The 20,904-nt window shown below is 38.2% G+C and overlaps 1 protein-coding gene across 1 annotated transcript in view; it reads left to right on the top strand.

Moving 5' to 3' along the window:
* The window catches only part of UTRN (utrophin), a 394,273-nt gene that overhangs the window by 86,048 nt on the left and 287,321 nt on the right, over positions 1-20,904 (top strand). The window contains exons 8-21 of the mRNA XM_075499063.1: positions 208-323; positions 1,413-1,576; positions 2,159-2,362; positions 3,498-3,679; positions 3,965-4,115; positions 5,539-5,658; positions 6,411-6,512; positions 9,529-9,636; positions 10,278-10,457; positions 11,801-11,970; positions 14,274-14,397; positions 16,153-16,240; positions 18,535-18,770; positions 19,042-19,222. Of these exons, the coding sequence (XP_075355178.1) occupies positions 208-323; positions 1,413-1,576; positions 2,159-2,362; positions 3,498-3,679; positions 3,965-4,115; positions 5,539-5,658; positions 6,411-6,512; positions 9,529-9,636; positions 10,278-10,457; positions 11,801-11,970; positions 14,274-14,397; positions 16,153-16,240; positions 18,535-18,770; positions 19,042-19,222 (2,126 nt within the window). The remainder of the gene's footprint in view (positions 1-207; positions 324-1,412; positions 1,577-2,158; positions 2,363-3,497; positions 3,680-3,964; positions 4,116-5,538; positions 5,659-6,410; positions 6,513-9,528; positions 9,637-10,277; positions 10,458-11,800; positions 11,971-14,273; positions 14,398-16,152; positions 16,241-18,534; positions 18,771-19,041; positions 19,223-20,904) is intronic.

Genomic DNA, 20,904 nt, shown 5'->3' with positions numbered 1-20,904 from the left:
GATTGTCAGATTCTCAGTAATAAAAAGCAAGCACGTATCTGTATTTATGCATTTGTGTATATGCACTTATGTTTATATTTTGTATGTATATGGTTATATTACTTATGGATATGAAGGTAGCTAACTAACTTCATATTCTGCATGGTATGGAATTTTTTCTTCAAATAAAATTTACTGCTTTCTTTCCCATTTTGTCTTTACTTTTAGACCTGAGCTTTTCAGCTGGGATAAAGTTATAAAGATGTCCCCAGTTGAGAGACTGGAACATGCTTTCAGCATAGCCAAGAACCACTTGGGAATTGAGAAACTGTTGGATCCTGAAGGTGGGATATAGTTATTTTGCTTGACTACAAGCTTTTTTTGAGCTCTCTTGAAAGAAATTTCTTCCATTGACATTTACTATTAATACAAATTCCAGCAGTTTTGTGCAGTGATATTTTGTTTCAAGCCCTTAAATTTGGGCATAAAAGAATGTAACTTGTAGGGTAAGGATATGTCTGTGCATGCGTATGCTTTGGCTTCTTGAATGTTAAGGTTCAGATTGACTTACCATTCAGAGACAGTAGCCAGGGTACCAGCTTCACCTTCTGTATTTGTTTTATTTTAGGAGTTCTACCATAAGGGTCTGTGCTTTTCAGATGAAGTAGAGCATTATGTAGAATGGGATAGCTTAAGAGCTCATGATCTTTTGTTCTTTATATATACACTGAGTAGCAGTAGCTGCCAGTGCTGTGAGTACTTACCATGTAGGAATGCTTACCAGGAAACTTTTATGGCTCCTATTTAAAATTCTGAGCTGTTGCTCTGCTTTGAAGTGAGCCTCCAAAGATTCATTCTGTAAGACAAGCTCTCAAACTTTATAGATTCAAGCACCACCTTAATAATAATAATAATAAAAAAAGTGTTAACTGAATGCGTAGCACTCATAAACCAAGAGACAAGTGAAGCTGAGTTGGTGAAACTTTTTTCCACATGAAAAGTAAGAAAATGAACTGATCAATGCTAGGAGTGGGGATAAAGCCTAAGTGGAAATGTTTGTTTATGTGGGATACTGTCCCTGAACTACATTTCTGCTTGGGAGATGCTCCAGAATAATTTTCCCCAAACAGTTTTTATTCTTTAGTAACTTCAGGTTTGGGCTCTTACTTCAAAAGGATCATGCCTTTTAATGTGAATTCACTTCCAAATGTAGAATTTTTTTTTTTTTTTTAATTTTTTCTCCTTCATACTGCTTTCAACGTATGTCAAACCTGGCCTTTTAACTTAAAGCTTACTGAAGGCTACTTAACAGGAGAACCTGTGTAGTCTTAACTGTAAGACTTACATGTAAAGTCTTAACTGTATTCTAAGTAATGATTTAGAAAAGCAGCTTCTTCATTTATTTTTCCCCATATTTTATCTTTTTGATGCAGATGTTGCTGTACAGCTTCCAGACAAAAAGTCTATTATTATGTATTTAACCTCTTTGTTTGAGGTCCTTCCTAAGCAAGTGACTATGGAAGACATCCGGGAGGTGGAGACCCTTCCAAGGAGATACAAGCAGGAATGTGAGGATGGAGAGTTCAACATGCAGCAGGTGTGTTTGTCATCAAAGTCTGCCTGGTTTTTCTTGAGTTGTAATTTTAGCTGATCTTCAGGCTTGTCAGTTCTCTCTGGAACTTGCCTTCTATCTTGAGCAACACAATTGGGAAAATATGAAAAGTCATAGCATCTTCTTTGTCATTGACTTCGGTTGTTCTATCTTCCTTTTTCTTTTCTGATTCATGTACAAAATCCTGTGTGTTGAGGTATAAAGTTCCATCTGTGTTATGCTGCTTTCTTCTGCTTCTCTTTCTCATTTGTCTTGGCAAGCTGGAGAGGGTAGCCCAAAATCTTTAACTGAGTTTGCCATGGGACTTGTGGTAGTGATAGGTTTTTGTTTGTGTGTGAGATCCACTGTTAAATGAGCAAGATTAAAGTTGTCTTTTCTATCTAGGTTCTTTATTTTAAAATGAAAGCTCATTAGTGGCGACTGTGGCTCTTCTCATTAAAATGTGCCCAATGATTACTTTTAACATTTTATGAAGGATTAAAAGGGATCTTAGTTGTTCTATTTTTAGTATCATTTGGAAAGGCATCTTTGCACTTCTAAGACATCGCTTTTCTCTTGGCTGCCTAGGCTGTAGCACTTGAAGAGGAGCAGGGCAGTTCTAGAGCAGAGACTCCCAGCACGGTGACAGAGGTGGATATGGACTTGGATAGCTACCAAGTTGCTCTGGAAGAAGTTCTTACATGGTTGCTGTCAGCTGAGGATACGTTTCGGGAACAGGAGGAAATATCTGGTGATGTTGAGGAAGTCAAAGAGCAATTTTCCACCCATGAAGTAAGCTTCTCTTGAAAATTCATTTGCTGTTTTTTTTTTTTATGTGTGTGTGTGAGCTGCAGAACTTCCATTTCCTAGTCCTTATATAAAACCTGCCATTCTGTTTCTTTTGTCTTTTTCTAAATTAAAAGCACCTCTAACTGAATGGGATGTGGGTTTTGTGGGTTTTTTTTGTTGTTGTTATTGTTGACAAATAATAGCTTCTTGAAGGTGAAATAGATCTTTTTAGGAGAACTTACAGTGGAAAATGCTTTGAAACTAATGTATTTTTTTTAATCGGCTTTCGGTGGCTGGCTCACTGGTGTCTATAATACAAAGACAGTCTGATCCAGGCTGATTTGTGCTTCTCTGTTGCCAACTACTAAAAAGCCTGGTCAGCCTTATGTCACTTGCTGTTAAATGGGGGCAATGCTGAAACTGATAATCATGTCAATTTAATTCAGTGGTTTCCCTGTCACGATTAGCATAGTTTATTTTAGAAGCATGTGTTGTTGCTTCCAAATTATTGTTGTTTCCAAATTATTTTGTTTTGGTTCTGTTCCCAGTCTGAACAAATGTTCTGATGTTGCTAAAAGTTTCAAGTATCATGTTAGATGTTTTAGTTTTCTCCTGTGTCAGCTTACTGTATACAATTGAATTTAAAATCTGAATGCTGATCAATATGAATTTTTTTTCCTTGTGCTACAGTTTTAAAGCCATGAACCAAAGGAAGAGGTGTTCTGGATTTAGAGTAAATATGTGAATTTTTAATGTTATTAACTCATAGGGTTCTATTTGCTTTCCTACAGTACATTTCAGATCTTGTTTTATATGCTGTTGGCCATAGGTAAGTTTCTGTTTTATTTTCTTGGTGCATTTTTCAAAGGCTATCTTCTTACAAACAGCTTTTTCTCTGAGGTGGTCAGGTTTTTTTCCCCTCAATTAGCTTTATTTTACTGGCTCCAGAATTTTTGTAGCTCATGGAGAATCTTCTATCATAGAGAGGAACAGGTCTGCCGTGCTTGTGTGTTTGATGGTGCCAGCTCATTCTGCAGCACTGTTTCAAACACGGCCATCTACTAGGACATTTGCAAATTCATAAACTCCTGTAGGAGCTCACAGATCATGGTGACGTGGCTGGTTGTACCGTTTCCAGGCTTTTATGATGGAACTGACTGCGCACCAGAGCAGTGTGGGCAGCGTTCTGCAGGCTGGAAACCAACTGGTGGCCCAGGGAAATCTGTCACCCGAAGAGGAGTTTGAGATCCAGGAGCAAATGCTGCTGCTGAACTCCCGCTGGGAGGAGCTCAGGGTGGAGAGCATGGACAGGCAGTCCCGGTGAGTCGTGCCACACAACCTCTTATAGAGCTGCAGGACCAACCTCTGATGCTTACTGCATCTTGGAGGAGCATACAGTAGATGTGGATAGCTAACTAACTTTTTTTGTTGAGGAAGAAACAAGGGTACTTAACTGTGTTCCTTAGCTTTATGCTGAAAATTTTATTTGATGATAGCTAACTGGTTTATGAATGGCCTTGCTTCTTTCCTGTAGGAGCTAGAATTTAGTCTCTTTCCTTGGGACAACTGTTTCTGAAATAACGCTGCCTGTGCTTCCCCCTGCAGCCTGCATGACATGCTGATGGAGCTCCAGAAGCAGCAGTTGCAGCAGCTGTCCGACTGGCTGACTGTCACAGAAGAACGCATTCAGAAGATGGAATCTCAGCTCTTAGCGGAAGATTTGGAGTCCCTTCAAAAACAGCTGGAAGAACATAAAGTAAACCTTTTTGTCTGTTATGTAATACATATGGAAGAAGTATTTGGAAGATGTGTACGTTGGTGGGTTCCTTAGCTGAGAAACTTGATTGTGTCAGAAGTCATATATGGCTGTATGCTGAGGGGCTGCCTTTGATGTTTGGAAAAGGATGATGATGGGGTAGAAAGGAATTGGAAGTTTCTGGAAGTGCTTTCTTAACTGAACAGTTGAGCACTGATGACTATAGCAGAAACTGTTATCTTTGCTTCATGCGGGAAGAGAAACCTGTAGGGGAAATTGTTACCCTCACTTCGTGCAGGAAATGAGGCCTCTCCAGGAGAATTGTTGGTGTGAGGGACAGTATGAAATGTACTGTGGACAAACTTGCTTTTAATGACTGGGAGGCATTGCTAAAGCATGCTTGAGAGTTGCAGATTAAAATAATGTGGGAGGTAAAACTATCAGGAAGGGCCTCCCAAGTCACTGATTCCAGTCCCTGCTTTTACAGGGATCGCATCCTAAGGGGGTCCATAGACACTGCTCTCTGATGTGCATGTTTTGGAAGTGGTTTGTCTCTCAATTAAGTTTCTGGATGGGAGTCCAGCCTTTCTAGCCTGCAATGTTTGGGGTTGTTTTTTTTGAAGGAGAAGGATGGCCTTTTGATACTTGTCATGGTTGTAGCTTTGGTTTTCATACTCAGTGCTGAGGTTTGACCTTCTCCCCAGCATGGGACATACCTCACAGGGCAAGAACTGCAGAGTATTTTTAGTCTGTGTAATTTCCTGTCCCACATTTACATTCTTTCCTCTGTCTTCAAAGTCTGGGGAGTTTGAGGCATGTTGTTCATGGAGTAGCTTAGGATATTCTGGGATGAAAAGTGTTATTTACGGTACTGTAAAGGCATTTGATCTTGCAGAGATTTTGGAGGTAGGCCTTAACCATGGAATCTGTTCTTCTAGAAGTTGTATGAATACTTAAATCTACAGATTATTTCAAACTAATTGGAACTGTATGCTTTCTGCAGTTTTTGACTATTGTCTTTGAACATCATGATCAATTATAGCACTGTTGATGCTTATGAGAATTATATTGTCAACTATTAAAAGACGAATGTTCTTAGTGATTTTTCCCTGTTTGACATGCCCTGTGATACTTGCTTGTTAACAATAATAGCTTTTTATAGGAACACTTAAGCTCTCTTACCTATAACAGTAGACATATAGAAAGTCAATGCAGTTGTTATATGATTCTCCTAGTCAAGTATAGTGCGTACAGCTTGAAGCACTCCTTCGTGTTTTCCAACATTTTAACAGAATAGTTTTGGGTTCATTTCTAGAAGTCTTTTGCTTACATTTATTTAAACTGTGCAGTGATTCCCAGTGGTGCCAAAATAGCAGATTAGTAGATGTATTCAAAGTTGGTAACTTTTGATTTGTTCTTCTAGAGCCTGCAGAATGACCTAGAGACAGAACAGGTGAAGGTAAACTCCCTAACACACATGGTTGTCATTGTTGATGAAAGCAGTGGGGAAAGTGCAACAGCTATTTTGGAGGAACAATTGCAGGTAAAATGTTAGAGCCCTCTTTTTTTAACTGTAGTAGCAGGCACTTAAAACCTTTGCACATAATTTTTAATCAGTATTTTTGTGTTTAAAGACAAAGTATCCTAGAAAGTAATTTAAAGTAATTTTTTTTTTTAGAAGTAATATTAACGTAAACAATTATTAAATTTGCTCAGGGTAAAACCTGCAAAAGTGCTTTGATGACTTTCCAGCTCAATTCCTGATGAGTCAAGCTGCTCGCACGCCCAGTGACTTAGGCGCTTTTGTAGTGTATCCTTTCAGCAGTTTCGTTAAAATGGGAAGATGTACTGTGCAACTCTTATCTCACATAAGTAATTTTCATTAGGAACCTAAAATCTGATGGGAAAAATATTTAAAGACATGAGCACAATTTATCTAGGGTATATCGTGTGAAGTATTTTCCTGTTTTTTGTCAGAAGTTAGACTGTAACCTGAAGTATAGGGAGTGTGAAACAGTTTATTGAAACAGAGTTCATGCTAATTTGTTCACTCCTTTTGAAGTCAATCAAATAGCTCACTGACTTCAGCAAGAGCAGAGATAAGGCCATAGGTGAATGCTCTTGAAAGTTTTAACCTCCAGCTTTGTGCAATACAACAATGATGATTACGGGCAAGGAGGTAGCTGTAATGTAGAAAGAGGTTACTGTGAAGTAGAAATTATGCTTTTGAATATCTGATTTTTGAGTTTCCTTGTGAGGCTCATGAATGTTCATGAGCATTTCCTGCTTTTGTAGAGGCTTGGCGAGCGGTGGACAGCAGTTTGTCGGTGGACTGAGGAACGACGGGTCAAGTTGCAAGAAATACAGCTTTTATGGCAGGAGCTGCTGGAAGAGCAGGTTAGTAGCTCTTCAGTTACCCAGAGTGACTGGTTGATTTGTGGAGGAGAAAAGACAACCAAACAAAAAAACCCCAAACCCCTTAGTAGGGTTTAACAGCTCTCAGAAAAAAACCTTGAAAAACTAGAGTTTGTTATTGTTTCAGTTCCTAGCGTTTCTTGAGGAGTAGAGTAGCTGTGCAGCGCAAGAGAGGTATTTTCTGAAGTTTAAGTAAGAAAATTTATAACTCCTTATAAAATAATTTCCAAGGTAGCTTGCAAAATGGCCAAGAAGTGGGAATATCCATGGTAGTAAAATGACAATGAATCACTAAGTATTTGGTGGTTTGGTAATTACAGAAATTTTCCTAATTAAGGTATATGTGCTTCCAACATGGATACATGTACACAATTGTGCAATCAACTAATCAATAGATACTGTTTTCAAAATCAGTAACATAAACCATTTGGTCAATATAGCAAAGCAGGCAGCTTGTCTCATTTTGCTGAGTTTAGGCAAACAGTTGAATTGTGAAGAAGATGGCACTGTGAGCTTTTTCTTGCTTTGATATCATGCATTTTAAGTATATGTTAAATACATTGCTCAAACACAAATTAACTGATGGCATAAAAAATATGGTAACACAACTACATGTCTTAGGTTTGCATGCCTAGTGCTAGAGCTTGTTTTGGGTCTCAGCTTAAAATATTTGATGGCTTTTCCTTTGAAGGTTTTACTTAAATTGTTTTGTTTTCTTAAATGATGGTATTTATCTCTGTAAGCTATTGTTTGAACTCTGCAGTACACACAGATTGTTTAGACATCTGAAAGAAGTAGAACAGTGCTGATATAGCTGTTGCTATCAGTTACAGCTTGGTTTCTTTGACAGGGATGTTTTGTCTGCATTTTTTGGGGTTGCATATATGTTTCTCCCTGACCTCTCCCATATCTATTTGCAGTATATTGATAAGCTGAATTTGCAGCTCATGTGACCTTGTGGTTAATATGGACCTAAGGTTCAGATTCTGGTTTATCCAATGCTAAGTATTTATGTATATATATTTCTTTAAAATACTGCATTGGCATATGTGTATGTACGTACAGAAAATTGTGTGCTAACATTTTCTGGCAACTCTTGGGCAAGATAAGCCTCTTAGTTGAGAAATAAGGATTCCTCAAAAATCCTCGCTCTGTATGTCAAGGTACGGACTTCAAGTACTGTCTGTCCTCTTCCACTCTTATATTTGTCTGGGGAAAAGCGACCACTCATTGACTATTACAATACTGTTAAGAGTGTCATCTTCTGTTGGAGTTGCTTTGCGTTCAGCTTTTTTAAATTTGTATGTAATGTATGTTGCTCTGTAAAAGTGAAAAAATTAATCGATTTTTATTTAATGTAGAATGTCAGATAGCAAGTAATGAGAAAAAAAAAGTTTATTTTAGGTGATTTAGATCAGCCTATGTTTGCATTCGTTGTTCAACTCTGAACAATGCATTTATTACTAACGTGTTTGAATTACAGTTCTCTGTCCTCAAGAATCAAGTGACCTACAAAAATTACGATTTGAAACTAATGAAAAACTTTAATACAAACACTGTGTTAACACAAAAGTAGCCAAAACATTTAGGTACTATCGTTTTCCATTTTGCCCAACCAGATGGAGAGATGAGCAACAGTGATGCATCAGCCTTTTTGTGGCTGCCTAGAAAATTTTTGGAAACCACGTTGCCAAGTCAACACAATTCTTTACCACTCAGGAAACAAATTCCTCAATCAGTGCCAGATATTTCTTAACACTGTGATAATTATGTTTCAGTTTTCTAGGGAGAGTTATCTTTGACTGCTGATTTAGCAGAAATTAATTGAATACATTGAAAGGTTTTTAAGCTCCCCTTATGCATAAAATATGTTGGCTGGGATGCCAGCGTGATTTTTCCAGAGAGTTTGTGGTGTTATAATTTTGTTTCTCACAGCCTTACAGCATTTCCACCACCATCGTATTTGCTGTCTGTACATTTTGCATATTGGTTTACATTGGCAATGTAAACTGCCTTAACCCTTTGGCCCAAAAGTTGCTGTAGTCAGTTCTGGGACAATGCCAAAAATATACAGCTAGACTGAGGAGCCTAGTGGCTGCTGTAAAGTGTGTTGTTCAAAGAACAAAAAGGTCTGCCTTGCTGTATCTTTTTTTTTCTTTTTTTTTTTTTCCAAAGACAGAGGAGTAGCAGTGTGCCAGCGGCTATGCAACTGAGCTTGATAGAGAGCTGGGTATTCTAGTCTATGGAGATGGCTGTGTAGCAGCAGTAATATGTTGCAACATAATATAAAATGTATAAAATCCTTCCTGATACTTAATGCCAGTTATTGCTGGAGTTTCCATAGGAGTGCTGTGTGACTGAAGACAAGTGAGACGCAGGTCAGGTTTCCTAGAAAAAAGTAGAAAAAGTTCAAGATCCCTGAGTTAGTACTATCCAGAGCAGACGACTCCAGCTTTCGCAGTTAATGAGACAGTATTTCCTGAAGTTATTTTGCAATTGGAAGTAGGTACAGTAAATAGGGAGGTGGCTAATTAATATGAGTGACTGACTGACTGCCTGGACTAAAAGAGCTCTGAATTTTCAGTGGTGTAGCTTCTGAGAGAAAATGTTTGTAATGGCTGGTTTTGAATCACAGAGGAAGAAGGGTGGAGAATGAAAGAAAGCGTACATACTGTTTTGATATATTTAATTCTAATATAAGTTATAAATCCTGTGTCAGCTTTACGGTGGATATCTGGTTACTATAAATAACTTCGGGGGGGTGCGCTCTGATATATTGGTAAATGGTTTTGCTGAAATTGTTTTGTTAGAAAGTATTACTTAGTTCTCTGATCTGATATTTTTTGTCCCTTTATGTACTATTTTTGTTAATGCCAACTGAAATTCCTGCATATAAAGACTGCAGAACTGTGCTTTGAATGAAAAGATCTTAAGGAATTGTCGATGGCTGTTTGACAAACTTGGTATTTTCTTGTGCTGTTTTTCTTATGATCTGCAGTGCTTATTGAAAGCTTGGTTAACTGAGAAAGAAGAGGCTTTGAGTAAGGTCCAGACAAGCAACTTCAAAGATCAAACAGATCTGAGTGTGAATGTTCGAAAACTAGCAGTGAGTATCACTATCCTGCTCTATCCTGTCAAGTCTCATAGATTAAATGAATGGCAAATTACCAGTTTACCAAACTACCTGGTAGGAGCTGTGAATGCGCAATGCTTTGGAAGGCAGGACAATATTCTCTCCTTGCCAAATTCTTTCACTAGAATTTAAAATAATGCATACCACTTGCTTCATGGCCGTTCCAGGTTCGTGTGCCAAACTTTGAAACAGCTATCCTGGGTTTTTGACAGGGTTTGGAGTTTATTGCAGGCCACCAGTCAGCTGTGTTTTCCAAAGTGTGGGTTTGTGGTTTGTGTTTTTGGTTTTGGTGTGGTTTTTCTTTTGTTGGGTTTTTCTTTTTCTTTTTTTTTTTTTTTTTTTTTTTTTTTTTTTTTTTTTTTAATATATTGGTGCAGCTTGTACCCGAAATAATCATTTGTAACTTTTACTCAAGAGATACTGCTGACTGCTCTAGGAGCTGTTTCAGGGAAGTGCTCTTTTTAAGAGTGTCTGTTAGTGCTTTGTTACACAACAGAACTGTTTTGAAACCTATGATGCATCTGGCTCAGGTAGTACATTTCCCCCCCGGAATTAAAAGCTAAGGGGTGGCAGAATACTTGATGTTGTCTTTTAATGTTTTCTTTTAACTTCAGATTTTGAAAGAGGACATGGGTATGAAACGGCAAACACTAGACCAGCTGAATGAGCTAGGTCAGGATGTGGCCCAAATCCTTGGGAACAGCAGAGCATCCAGTAAAATTGATCAGGATCAAGAAGAACTAACTCAGAGGTGGGACAGTTTGGTTCAGAAGCTAGAGGATTACTCAAACCAGGTACTTAACAAGGCTTTATTACTTTTTAGCTGTTCAGATGTCTGTATGTGTGCAAACCTCATTGATACTGTCAGCAAAATTGCCCAGGCATGTTCTTGGCATCTGGCTAGAGAGGTAGGTGAGTGCTCTTTCACATAGGCCTGACATTATCTGCTGACAAAACTGCCTCCATTTTTTTGGTCTTCAAAACCCCAAGTTGTCAACATAACTAGTACTATTACTCCTTTCTCACACAGATTAAGCTTCATTTTTCTGGTGAGTAAAGCAGGCTTGCTATGTATTATCAATCAATTAAAATGCCTTTAAACACTATAAGAGTGCTGGGACTGGATTAAATCTGATACTAAAAGAAAACAAAGACAAAACCCAGAATAGATAAATAAATGGGAGTCATACAAGCATTTATGGTCTGTGAGTATGATTTCTCATCTGTTGAAAATAGAGTAGTTGTTTGTTTGCTATGTAATGATGATAGCCAAGCTGGATTGTTAAATGTTTATTTTAGTATTTTGAGTGCTTGGTAATGTTTTTATTTAGGCAGAACTCCCATTGGCTTCTGTGAGAATTTTGTTTGACAGTTTTGTGACTCATATGTCCCTTTTTTATGATATTAAAATGTTGTTATGATGAAGGCTGTGGCTCTGATTCATGATCCATTTAGTGTATAGTGAATGAGTTGTGCAGTCTGAGTAGGGGTCCATTTCAGCCATGTGGCTTTAATTTGTTCTTGTGTTTGAGTCAAAGCACTGGAGACTGCCAATCCTGTCCTCATCCTTTCACTCCCCCTAATTATCATAAATATCAAGCACATACTTGGAACTTACAGGTTGATTCCCATGGGACTTACTTTATAACCTGTTAAAGAGTGTGGAAGGTTTCTGTTGACTTAAGTGAGTTTTTAGGTCAAATCCACTCTGATTTGTGATCACAGCTGTGATCTCAGCTCTTTCTGAGATGTAGGCTTGGTTTTATGGTGTATGAGTATAAAATATAGAATTGTATGTTAATAAACCCAAAGGACTGTGGTTCTTTCTATGAACCAAGCAATTATAAAATAAAATAGGTATAATGCTTATTTTGTTGATTTTAGTTCACTTGGACTGGCATGAAATTCTAGTTGAACTGACAATTTTGATGCATGGTTCAGATCTGTAAAATGAGAATAATGAAGTTTTTCTCTGGAGTGCATCTATGCTAAAGGTGCTTCATGATGGCTAGATGTGGTCATTTGTAGGACTGAATGAATGGGCTTTTATGACTGATGAATAAAAGGAACTAAGCAAAAGCAATTCAGTTTGTGTTAGAAATGTTATTTAATCCTTTTGCTAAATTATTTTGTATAGGTAACTCAAGCTGTAGGAAGTGTAGGGATGTCGCAGGTTTCACAGAAGACTGCTGCAGAAACAATGCCATTGAAGGAACAGGTAGTGGTTAAACAATCCAGACAGGAGTTGCCCCCACCGCCGCCTCCAAAGAAAAGGCAAATCCCAGGAGACAGTGAAGCAAAGAAAAAGTAAGTATATGTCATTGCTGTTTTCCCTTGCTCGCTAGATACTACATAGACTCATGTCTCTTGGTCTCGGTGTTTCATTCTTCTTTTACACAAGTGAAGAATACTTAAGTTGCAGTTGTGAGGTTGGGTTTGGGGAGTGGGAAGGAAATGTTATGTATAGCCTTGTTTTCAGAGCAACAGAAAGCCTGCAGCTTCCATTAATTTCAAAGGGAAACGAGGGTGTTTTGTTTCTCAAAAAAGCAGGTCTTTTACTGAAAGACAGAATTAATTATGTTTACTTTCTTTGGGAAAAATGTCGTCTTATCTTTGGTTAAAAAGTGTTGTGAAAGTGCCAAGTATTTTGATTTATTTATTATTTATTTCTAACCTCCATAAAATATATGGGAGAAATGGGAGAAACTGTACAAAAAAGGCTCAGAAACCTATTCCATCTCCCTGGTATTTAGTAATAGGAACAATATTACAGTGTTATCTCCTTTCACAGGTATATCTGTAGTGGATGACTGATTTGCATGTATAGAATCATAGAATGGTTTGGGTTGGAAGATCATCTAGTACCAATACCCTGCCATGGACAGGGACACCTTCCAGTAGATCAGGTTGCTCAAAGCTTCATCCAGCCTGGCCTTGAACACTGCCAGGGATGGGGCAGCCACAGCTTCTCTGGGCAACCTGTTCCACTGTCTTGCCACCCTCCCAGTAAAGAATTTCTTCCTAATATCTAAGCTAAATCTACCTTCTTTCAGCTTAAAACCATTACCCCTCATCCTATCACTATACTCCCTGATAAAGAGTCCCTCTCCAGCTCTCCTGTAGGCCCCCTTTAAGTACTGGAAGGCTGCTGTAAGGTCTCCCCGGAGCTTTCTCTTCTCTAGGCTAAACAATATTTAATAAGCTGTGTTGCCGTGCCTTTATTAATAGCATACCTAAAACTAAAGGAATTGTTTCAAGATAAATTAAGAAAGTAAATTCTGTATACTCATCATTTTGCTTTTTGTGCTTGTCTGAGAAAATACTAATTTCTTTGAGGTGTCACTAGTTTAAACCTTTGACAGATCGTTTAGGGAGAGGATGGAGGGCTGTGTCAAGAGCAGGGAGTCGCTGTGCTAGGTGATGTGTGTTTGCACAGTGAAGAAGAGTTGTTCTCTTAAATTTTCTGGAGGAGGAATGGAGGTTTGAAAGGGTGAGGAACCTGCCCAAACCCTCTCGAGGATCTTGGTCAGATCCTCCGAGCCCTGGTGGGGGTGGTGTGTGCATGTGGGCGTCCCAGGGCAGTAATGCAGTCAGCTGCCCATCTGTCCTTTCTCTCTGTGTATCTCATGAGTTGTAGAAACTATATTAGACTTTGAAAGCAAAAGTGATTTGATCTGTTATCTTTTTTTCCTAGAGTTTGAACTGTATTAAGGACAGAGTCAGTTAAAATAGGTTAAACTTTTCTGATGCTTTTGCCTGATCCCAGTTACTTATGTTGAAACCAACAAATGGCCAGTAACTAGAATTTTGCAGGTTTTCCCATGAAAACTTTGAGTGACTAACAGTGACTTCTCCGTTTGTTGGTAGGCTGTTATTCTGTGTTAGGATTTACACTGTGTTAAGTAGTATAATTTAATATGGCCTGACTTGTGATCTGTATAGTATATCTATCCTTCTCTCAAGTTCTGTGCAGTATTGGTTAATTTGGGAGTTGGTTTTTTTGTTCAGTTTTGGTTTTGTTTTTTTGGTGGCGGTGGGTTGTAGCTTAGAGGTTTTAGGCATAAGAAAGTTATGTTAGTATAGACATGTCCAAGTGTAGCAAAAATACTAAGCTATAAGCTAATCTTTAGTCAGCTAAGTGTTCAAAAAGGTTTGTCTGCTGTCACTGCCATGAGTGCTTAAACTGCTAGCTTTTCTTCAGACTAAATACGAAATCTATGTAATCTTTTATGAAATCTAGAACTGTAATTCTTACTTGTCTTGTTCCTGAGGTTTAGTTTTATTAGTTTCAAAATACTCAGCATGGAGAGATATCTTTTGTGACATATTAAAAGAAACAGTAATAGTTTGCATGAAGATATGTATAAAAAAAACTTAAGAAATAAATTGCACCATGCATTCTCAATTTGTTTCCAAAGGCTAATACCATGGACATAATTTTTACTATGGCAGGTTTTTGAAAGTCTGTATCTGTCCTACCACCTGTGAGTGGTAATATGAGAAACTGAGTAATGTGCTGAACTTTAAGACTTATGATTTTTAAGACAGAGTGACTGAATAGGGAAAAATGACCAAAAAAAAAAAAAAAATTGTCTGACCTTTTAAACCAGGTTTGAGGCTGAAAGTGCTGAGCTCTTGAACTGGATTTCAAAATCAAAATCTGCCATTCAGGCCACAGACATCAAAGACTACAAGAAGACGAGAGAGACTTCAAACATGAAAGAAAAGTTGAAGGTAAAATGAGGAGATAGTGTTCCGGTGAATAGTATATTTTGTCTCTAAGCTGGCTGTCAGCTGGAGGTGTGGGCTGATCCACATGCTTTGTGGGGATTAAGTCCTTTAGTTAAATAGTTTCAGAATTGGACATACATGGAAATCTCTGACCAGTTGGACACAAACTTTTGCTGGTGTTGGGTTGCACAATCCACAGGAAATTTTAAAAACCACGTATTACTGATGTCTCCTTTGGAGTTCTGATAAATGTCTGTCTTCAAGATTAGTATCTTTTCCACTAAGCAGCATATATTGGCTTCATGTTTCACAGTTGGAGATGGACTTGATTGACGCCACTTTTATAATTTTGGCAGAGATGGGCCAGTGGGCTGCTCAGAGACCCCTTGAATCATGCTGTGACGCTTGGCACACACTGTACCACCCAGGGTTCAAAGTGGTCTGTTGTTATAATGTTTGGACATGTTTGCTCTATTAATTTTGGAGAAAACCTGATAGTTACAACTCATGTATGGTATCACTGACTTGAAAGACCGAATACATAGTTTTACAGGATCCCGTGGGAGCCATGAAGTAACCACTTTATCTTCTATTCCTTCTTTTTCAGGAACGTATTCTTGCCTTTTTTGGTCCTTGAGCATGCTTTGTTAATGAAGGCTTTCTGGAGCTTTAGCAGGACCTGAACCTGCTTTTGAAATCAAAGACAATACATAAAAATATCTATAAGGAGACTCCTTCTCAGTGCTGTAGTGCAAAATGGTGCCAGTAGGAATGTTTGGAATGGCAGTATTATTGGGAAAAAAAAAACCAAAAACAACCCTCCCAATAGTTTATTTACAGATCTTTATGAAAGTTTGTAGCCCTTTATAAAATAGGCTCCAAGACGAACACCCGGTTCCCATGAACAGCACTGTTTTTAAATGATTGGGCTCTAAGTGGGTAGGACAGTGTTTGTTCTTCCCAACTGTGCAAATAAATGCATGCTGCTTCTTCTGAATTTACTGTAGCAAGTCTAAACCACAGTAATGACCTTGGACATTAGTTTCGAAAATATTTTAATTTGGAGAAACTTTGTTGTAATCTCAGAGGATATTGAAGTTGTGGCCTTGTGGCCAAGGAATTCATCTTTCTTCTGTGGATGTATTCTACCTCTTGGCTCACAAAGGAACGTTCACCAATATGTATAACTTGAGGGAGCAACTTGTTCCTCTAAAAATCTTGTTAGTCACATAGGATTTTCCTCACCATTTCTTTATGAAGGAGTGTGAAGCACTAGAGCTTATGAGAGTGCATTACCAGTATGCTGTAGTTCTTGCTAGCTGGACTTCTAGGGAACAGGTGGTTGTCCCCTTCTACTGGAAATCTCAGCAGAGACTGTAGAGGCAAAGGGACTATTTAAACAAGGTCTTTTCTCCACTGATTCACATTAAATAATTACAATTTCCGGTCACAAGTGACTTGTTTTAGCTGGTTTCCCAATATCTGATTTCACATAGCAGGATCGTCAACCCTTTTAACATTTTATTCCTGGTGCTGTTGTACTAGTCTTTTGCTTTCCTGGTACTTGTGAGAGCTAACTCCGTTTGCATTTGTTTTCCAAACAAACAGTGCTGACATGCATCTTAGGAGGTGCTGTATCCAAGAAGAATGGAACGTGTTTTGGGTAGCAGCAGGAAAATACAAGTTACGGGGGGGAGGGGCGAGGTCAAGAAAAACTGCCCTCTTTGAAACTGTATTCTTTTGGGGTTCACTTTGTAGGTGATCGAAAAAGAAAGGGTGGAAAAAAGCCAAAAGTTAGATGAACTGAAACGAAGTGGACATATTCTTTTGGATCAAATGGGAAGGGGTAAGCAACTTAAAGGTTTTCCTGTTTTGTGATTTAAGCAGATGAGTTGCTGGGAAGTAATACTGAAATACGTTATCTCCAGTTAAGCATCGCAATATATTAAATACGTTCTCTCCAGTTAAGCATTGCAATATATTCCTTCCCTCTCGCTCCATTTTCTTTCCTTCAGAGACACTGGTCGTTGTTACTGTTACTAGTTATGGATATGTGTTTTGTTTCTATTAAAGCTTATAGAAAAGCAATATTAATATTCTTTGCTTAATGTGTGTGTGTGCATTTGCAACCTTTTAAGGGTTATTTTTATTGAAATAGAAATAATTTCTCAAAATGGCAGTAATGCTTTTGGGGAAAGGAGTTGGTTGAATTCTAAATTGTGTGGAGATTTTAATTATAAAATTTTAAAATATAACTGCCTTAATGAAGTGGAAATTTTGAAACCAAATTTTGGCTTGATAAATGCGTATATATCTCTATTCATAGTTTTCTCTATTTCTGTAAAAACTGTCAGTATGTTTTGATGATACAGTCACAATTTATGGCTCGAAGGCAAGAGAGAAGCCTACATGCTTGAGAAAATGATTGATTGTCAATTAAAACACTTATCCCTGGAAACTTATAATTAACATCAGTGAAAGCTGAATCTTTAAGCCTTGCCAAAATCTTGTTTCATAATATGACAAAACTCCATCAGTGAAATGTGGCTTTCTCCATAAAAAAGTTGTTCATATCATCCAGAGACAGTCTTTTAGATCTGCTATGCACTTGGCTTCTGGTGAAGCTGCTATGACTGGTAGTGTTCCAACTGGCAGTGTTCTCCCTCTCTTATAAACCTCTGCAGCTGTGATAGGTCATGGCTATGAAACCAGTATCTGTTGATCATAATGAGAAATGCATAGTTCAAAAACTGGTTTGTATCAGCAAAAACTAAGATACAGAAATTGCTTCCTAATTGTTTGCCATCTTAAAGTTTGGGATCTATTGAAAATAACCAGTCTACAGCCCCTGGCTTTGTTAGGGTCTGCTAGTACGTTTTGTTCAGCTCAGAATGACAGCCCTACTCTCCAAAACTGGGCCCAGCTACACCTGTGTGGAATAATGCACAGCACTGGTATGCATGTGTATACATCCATTTCTGTCTTGGGGCGTGTACAGGCTGTGCCGTAGTGGCAGTGACCGATCGTTGTGTGCATGCTCCTCTTATGTGGCTGGTTGCAGCTGCTGTGCTTCTGTATTGTAGATGGGCCAAGTGCATGGCCAGTGTGTGAAGCACAGGGAGGATCCATGGAGCAGAACCTTCAAGTGCCCTTGTAGGAGCTGGCTGGCTGCCCTAGACCAGAGCACTGGGCTCCACTTATGCTAAAGTGGTGCAGCAAACGGACCCCTCCATGTAAATCTCCTCCTTATACTCTGATCTAAATGACAAAACTGTTAAGTTCAAATGACCCAAATGTGCCTTATAAAAGAAGGTGGTACCTTGAAAGAGAATCTGCATCAGAAACTTGCAATGGCAAGAATGTAGTGTTAAATGCACATTGCACTGAAATTTCTTCATATATAGCAAAATCGTCAGTTCCTTCTGGCACTTGAGGAAATAAAAGAATAAGGAATGATTGGGAAGTCTGTTATCTTGTGCTGCTGCATCCTCAAGTAATGCATTGGTTTGTCAAAAAGCAGGTGTAGCAAGTGCTTCACATAGCCACTGTGAGTGGGAAATAACCTTGTGTTTTGTCGTGTTGCTTTTGTAGCTATTCACGTTACCTAGTTATTAATCATGTCAGCATGCAATGTGGCATTGTTAGCCATTGCTCCCTCTCTCTCCCAGGCCAACAGGGTTTCCATCTCCCTTTTCACTGAATTTATTGCTGCCTTCCAACTTGCTGCTTCCCTTTTTCTTTGTGGAGTCTAGAATAATTTAAAAAAATACATTCGCTGGAAGCCTACTTAAATGAAGCTTATTTTACTTAAATCTATATATCAACATTTAGACACAAATCACGACGGTGAAGAGAGTCATGATAGTTGAGAGTCAGCTCATCATTATAAATTCAAACATTATCAAAGGGAAAGAATGGAAGTGGAATATCTCACTCTTCATATTAGTATTACTGTGGAAATAAAGCTGTTAATAATTACTGTTAGTAATAAGTACAGTTTTATAGATAGTGGACTTGGAATCAAAGCATTTTGCATGTTAATGCAAATGTGCACCTGTATCTGAAGAGAGGAAAGGTTAAATGCCTGTTAATCAAAATATGTTGCAGTTAATCTAACAATAATTTATATAATCTCTTTAGAGGGACTTTCTACAGTGGATATAAAAAGTGTATTGGAGAAAATATTGTCAGGGTGGAAAGATGTGGTTCAACATCTGGAAGAAGTGGCCAGAAAGATAAAGTACCAGGAAGATATAAATGCGTATTTTAAGGAAATGAGTGAGCTTGAGAAGACTGTAATTGAGAAGGATGGCTGGCTTAAAAATGACGCTTCTTCAACATGCCAGCCCTCGGCAGTCCTGGAAGACTTATGTCAGGTAAGTCTGGCAAAACTTGTTAATTGTGATTGGAAGCTGTTAGGAGCACAGAATACCCCAGAGGAGGTTAGCCTAGTCAGTAATAAGGTAACTCAAAATTTGAGGCATCCAGGGCGCCAGGTTTGACTGGAAGATTTTGGTACCTGTGTCACAGGAGTACTTTAATGTTGTTGCCCTAGTAATGTGGAGGAACTGTGCTGCGGTAGCTTACTAAAATCTTTGTGTTAACAAGGCAAGTGTGAGATTTGGTTTTGGTTTTAATCTTTCACAGCGGGAGTTAACTCATCTTGTAAGCCTGACTCCACGATTAGAGCAGCTGAAAGACACCTGCAAAGCACTCACCTCTCAGCCCATGCCTCCAAACTTCATTCAGGAGAGCTTGAATGGTTTTCTTGATCACTTCAAGTTGACTCATCAGAAACTAGAGGAATGTCACCAGCAGCTGAAGAAAGGTAAATATATATATACATTTTTTTCTTTTTAACATAAGCCCTCCTTATATTTGTGTTCTGATTTTTTTGTTGTTTTGAGCTGATTGAAAACTTACTGAATTCTAGAGTTTTCCTACTGATTCTGGAAGGCTTTGGGTCAGGCTGACAAAATCTTTTTATTCACCTGAAAAAATATTCATGTTGACCTCCTCTGTGCACACTACAAAGTATATCTTTCTGTGGTGTTAAAAGTGATTACGCATGGATGCAACATTCCTGAAACCACATTTAAGGAATTAGCAAAACATATGTAGGGTGGATAATATAGTTTGCAAAGCTGTGTGTCTCTGGCACTTACAGAAATAAATAATACTACTAGAAATGAAAAATGGAAGATTAAGAGAACCTTGTAAAATTGAAGTGCACATGTGAAATTTATTCTTTTTCACAACTTTGAGCACATTAGTCATACATAATTCCTTTTGGAAATTTCATCTTTGAAGTGATTTGGAATCTGGCTTGCTTTTCAGGCACTTCCTACTTGGGTTTTTGTTGCGTTAAAAATTTCATTATGAGCATTCAAACCAGTCATGCTAGCTTCTAAAGGATTTTAAATGTAGTGCACAAAATATGTAGGTCTGGTAATATTTTACAGCTGAATAGAAAGAGCACAGACCTATAAGGAGATTTTTTTCCTTAGTTTTCATTTTGTTTCTGAGGAATTCAAGGAAGCGTTTTGCTAATGGCCCCAAATGGAAGAGCATTAACACTTTATTCTGTGTATAATAAAATTGGCTCAATTACTAAATTGTTAGGCCATCTATATAATGTGTTGCAGAAGGCCTGCATGCTTTGACTATATCCATGCGGAAAACTGTATGAATAACGTATCTGTCTGCCACGCTCAAATTACAGGGTATGCTTTCATTCTTACTGTGAGGAATGATTATTTTATGGCTGTTCTGAGTTCATGTACTTTTGAATAATTTTATTGGTATTGTGTATTTCGGTAATTATTTCATGATGTGACAAAAATACTTCTTATTTTTTCATGCCACACATCACTTCAGTCATTATTAGTATATATGAACCAGTTATTACTTGGTAAAAACACCTTATATATCATAATATGTTAAATTTGTATTTGTAAATTTTTTTGAATGATAATTTCTCTGCAGATTGTGTTTGCTAAAGAACAGAGGGAAATGTCAGTTCGGGCTTTCAGTTGTTTATTTATCGCATAGTTTAAATTGCTGTAAGGTATGAGAACTTCTAGAGCCATATAACGGGGAGAAAAAACTGGTGGTGGCACTTGAGCATTTGCAAACTTGGCAGGCGTTGACTGACAGAAGTCCAGCCCCTTTCAGGGCTCTTCTTTGAGCCTCTGAAAATTCCCTGATGGAGTGGTGCTCAGTCCCATCTCTATGGGCATTTTTTATGGGAATTGTGACTTAATTTTTTTTACAATGGGAGGCTATTTTAACTATCTTCTTCTCCTTCAGGATTTGCTGTAGTTTAGTGACAGTGCACCTATTTGCACTGTCACGTCCCCCCCCCGTCCCGTCCCCCCCCCAAATTGACGCTGGCTTTATGAGAAGAGGAAGCTGGATAAGTCTGATTCTCTCTAGAAATGTTGACTTATTCCTTAGTTACAAATGGTGTGACAGTTCTGACAGTAAGCTGTTGAAAAGCTACCTGGTGAG

Source organism: Mycteria americana, chromosome 3 (assembly GCF_035582795.1).
Source record: "Mycteria americana isolate JAX WOST 10 ecotype Jacksonville Zoo and Gardens chromosome 3, USCA_MyAme_1.0, whole genome shotgun sequence".
Classification (NCBI taxonomy): Eukaryota; Metazoa; Chordata; class Aves; order Ciconiiformes; family Ciconiidae; genus Mycteria; species Mycteria americana.
The sequence above is the reverse complement of the archived record's forward strand: the minus strand, read 5'-3'. Positions and strand labels throughout refer to the sequence as shown.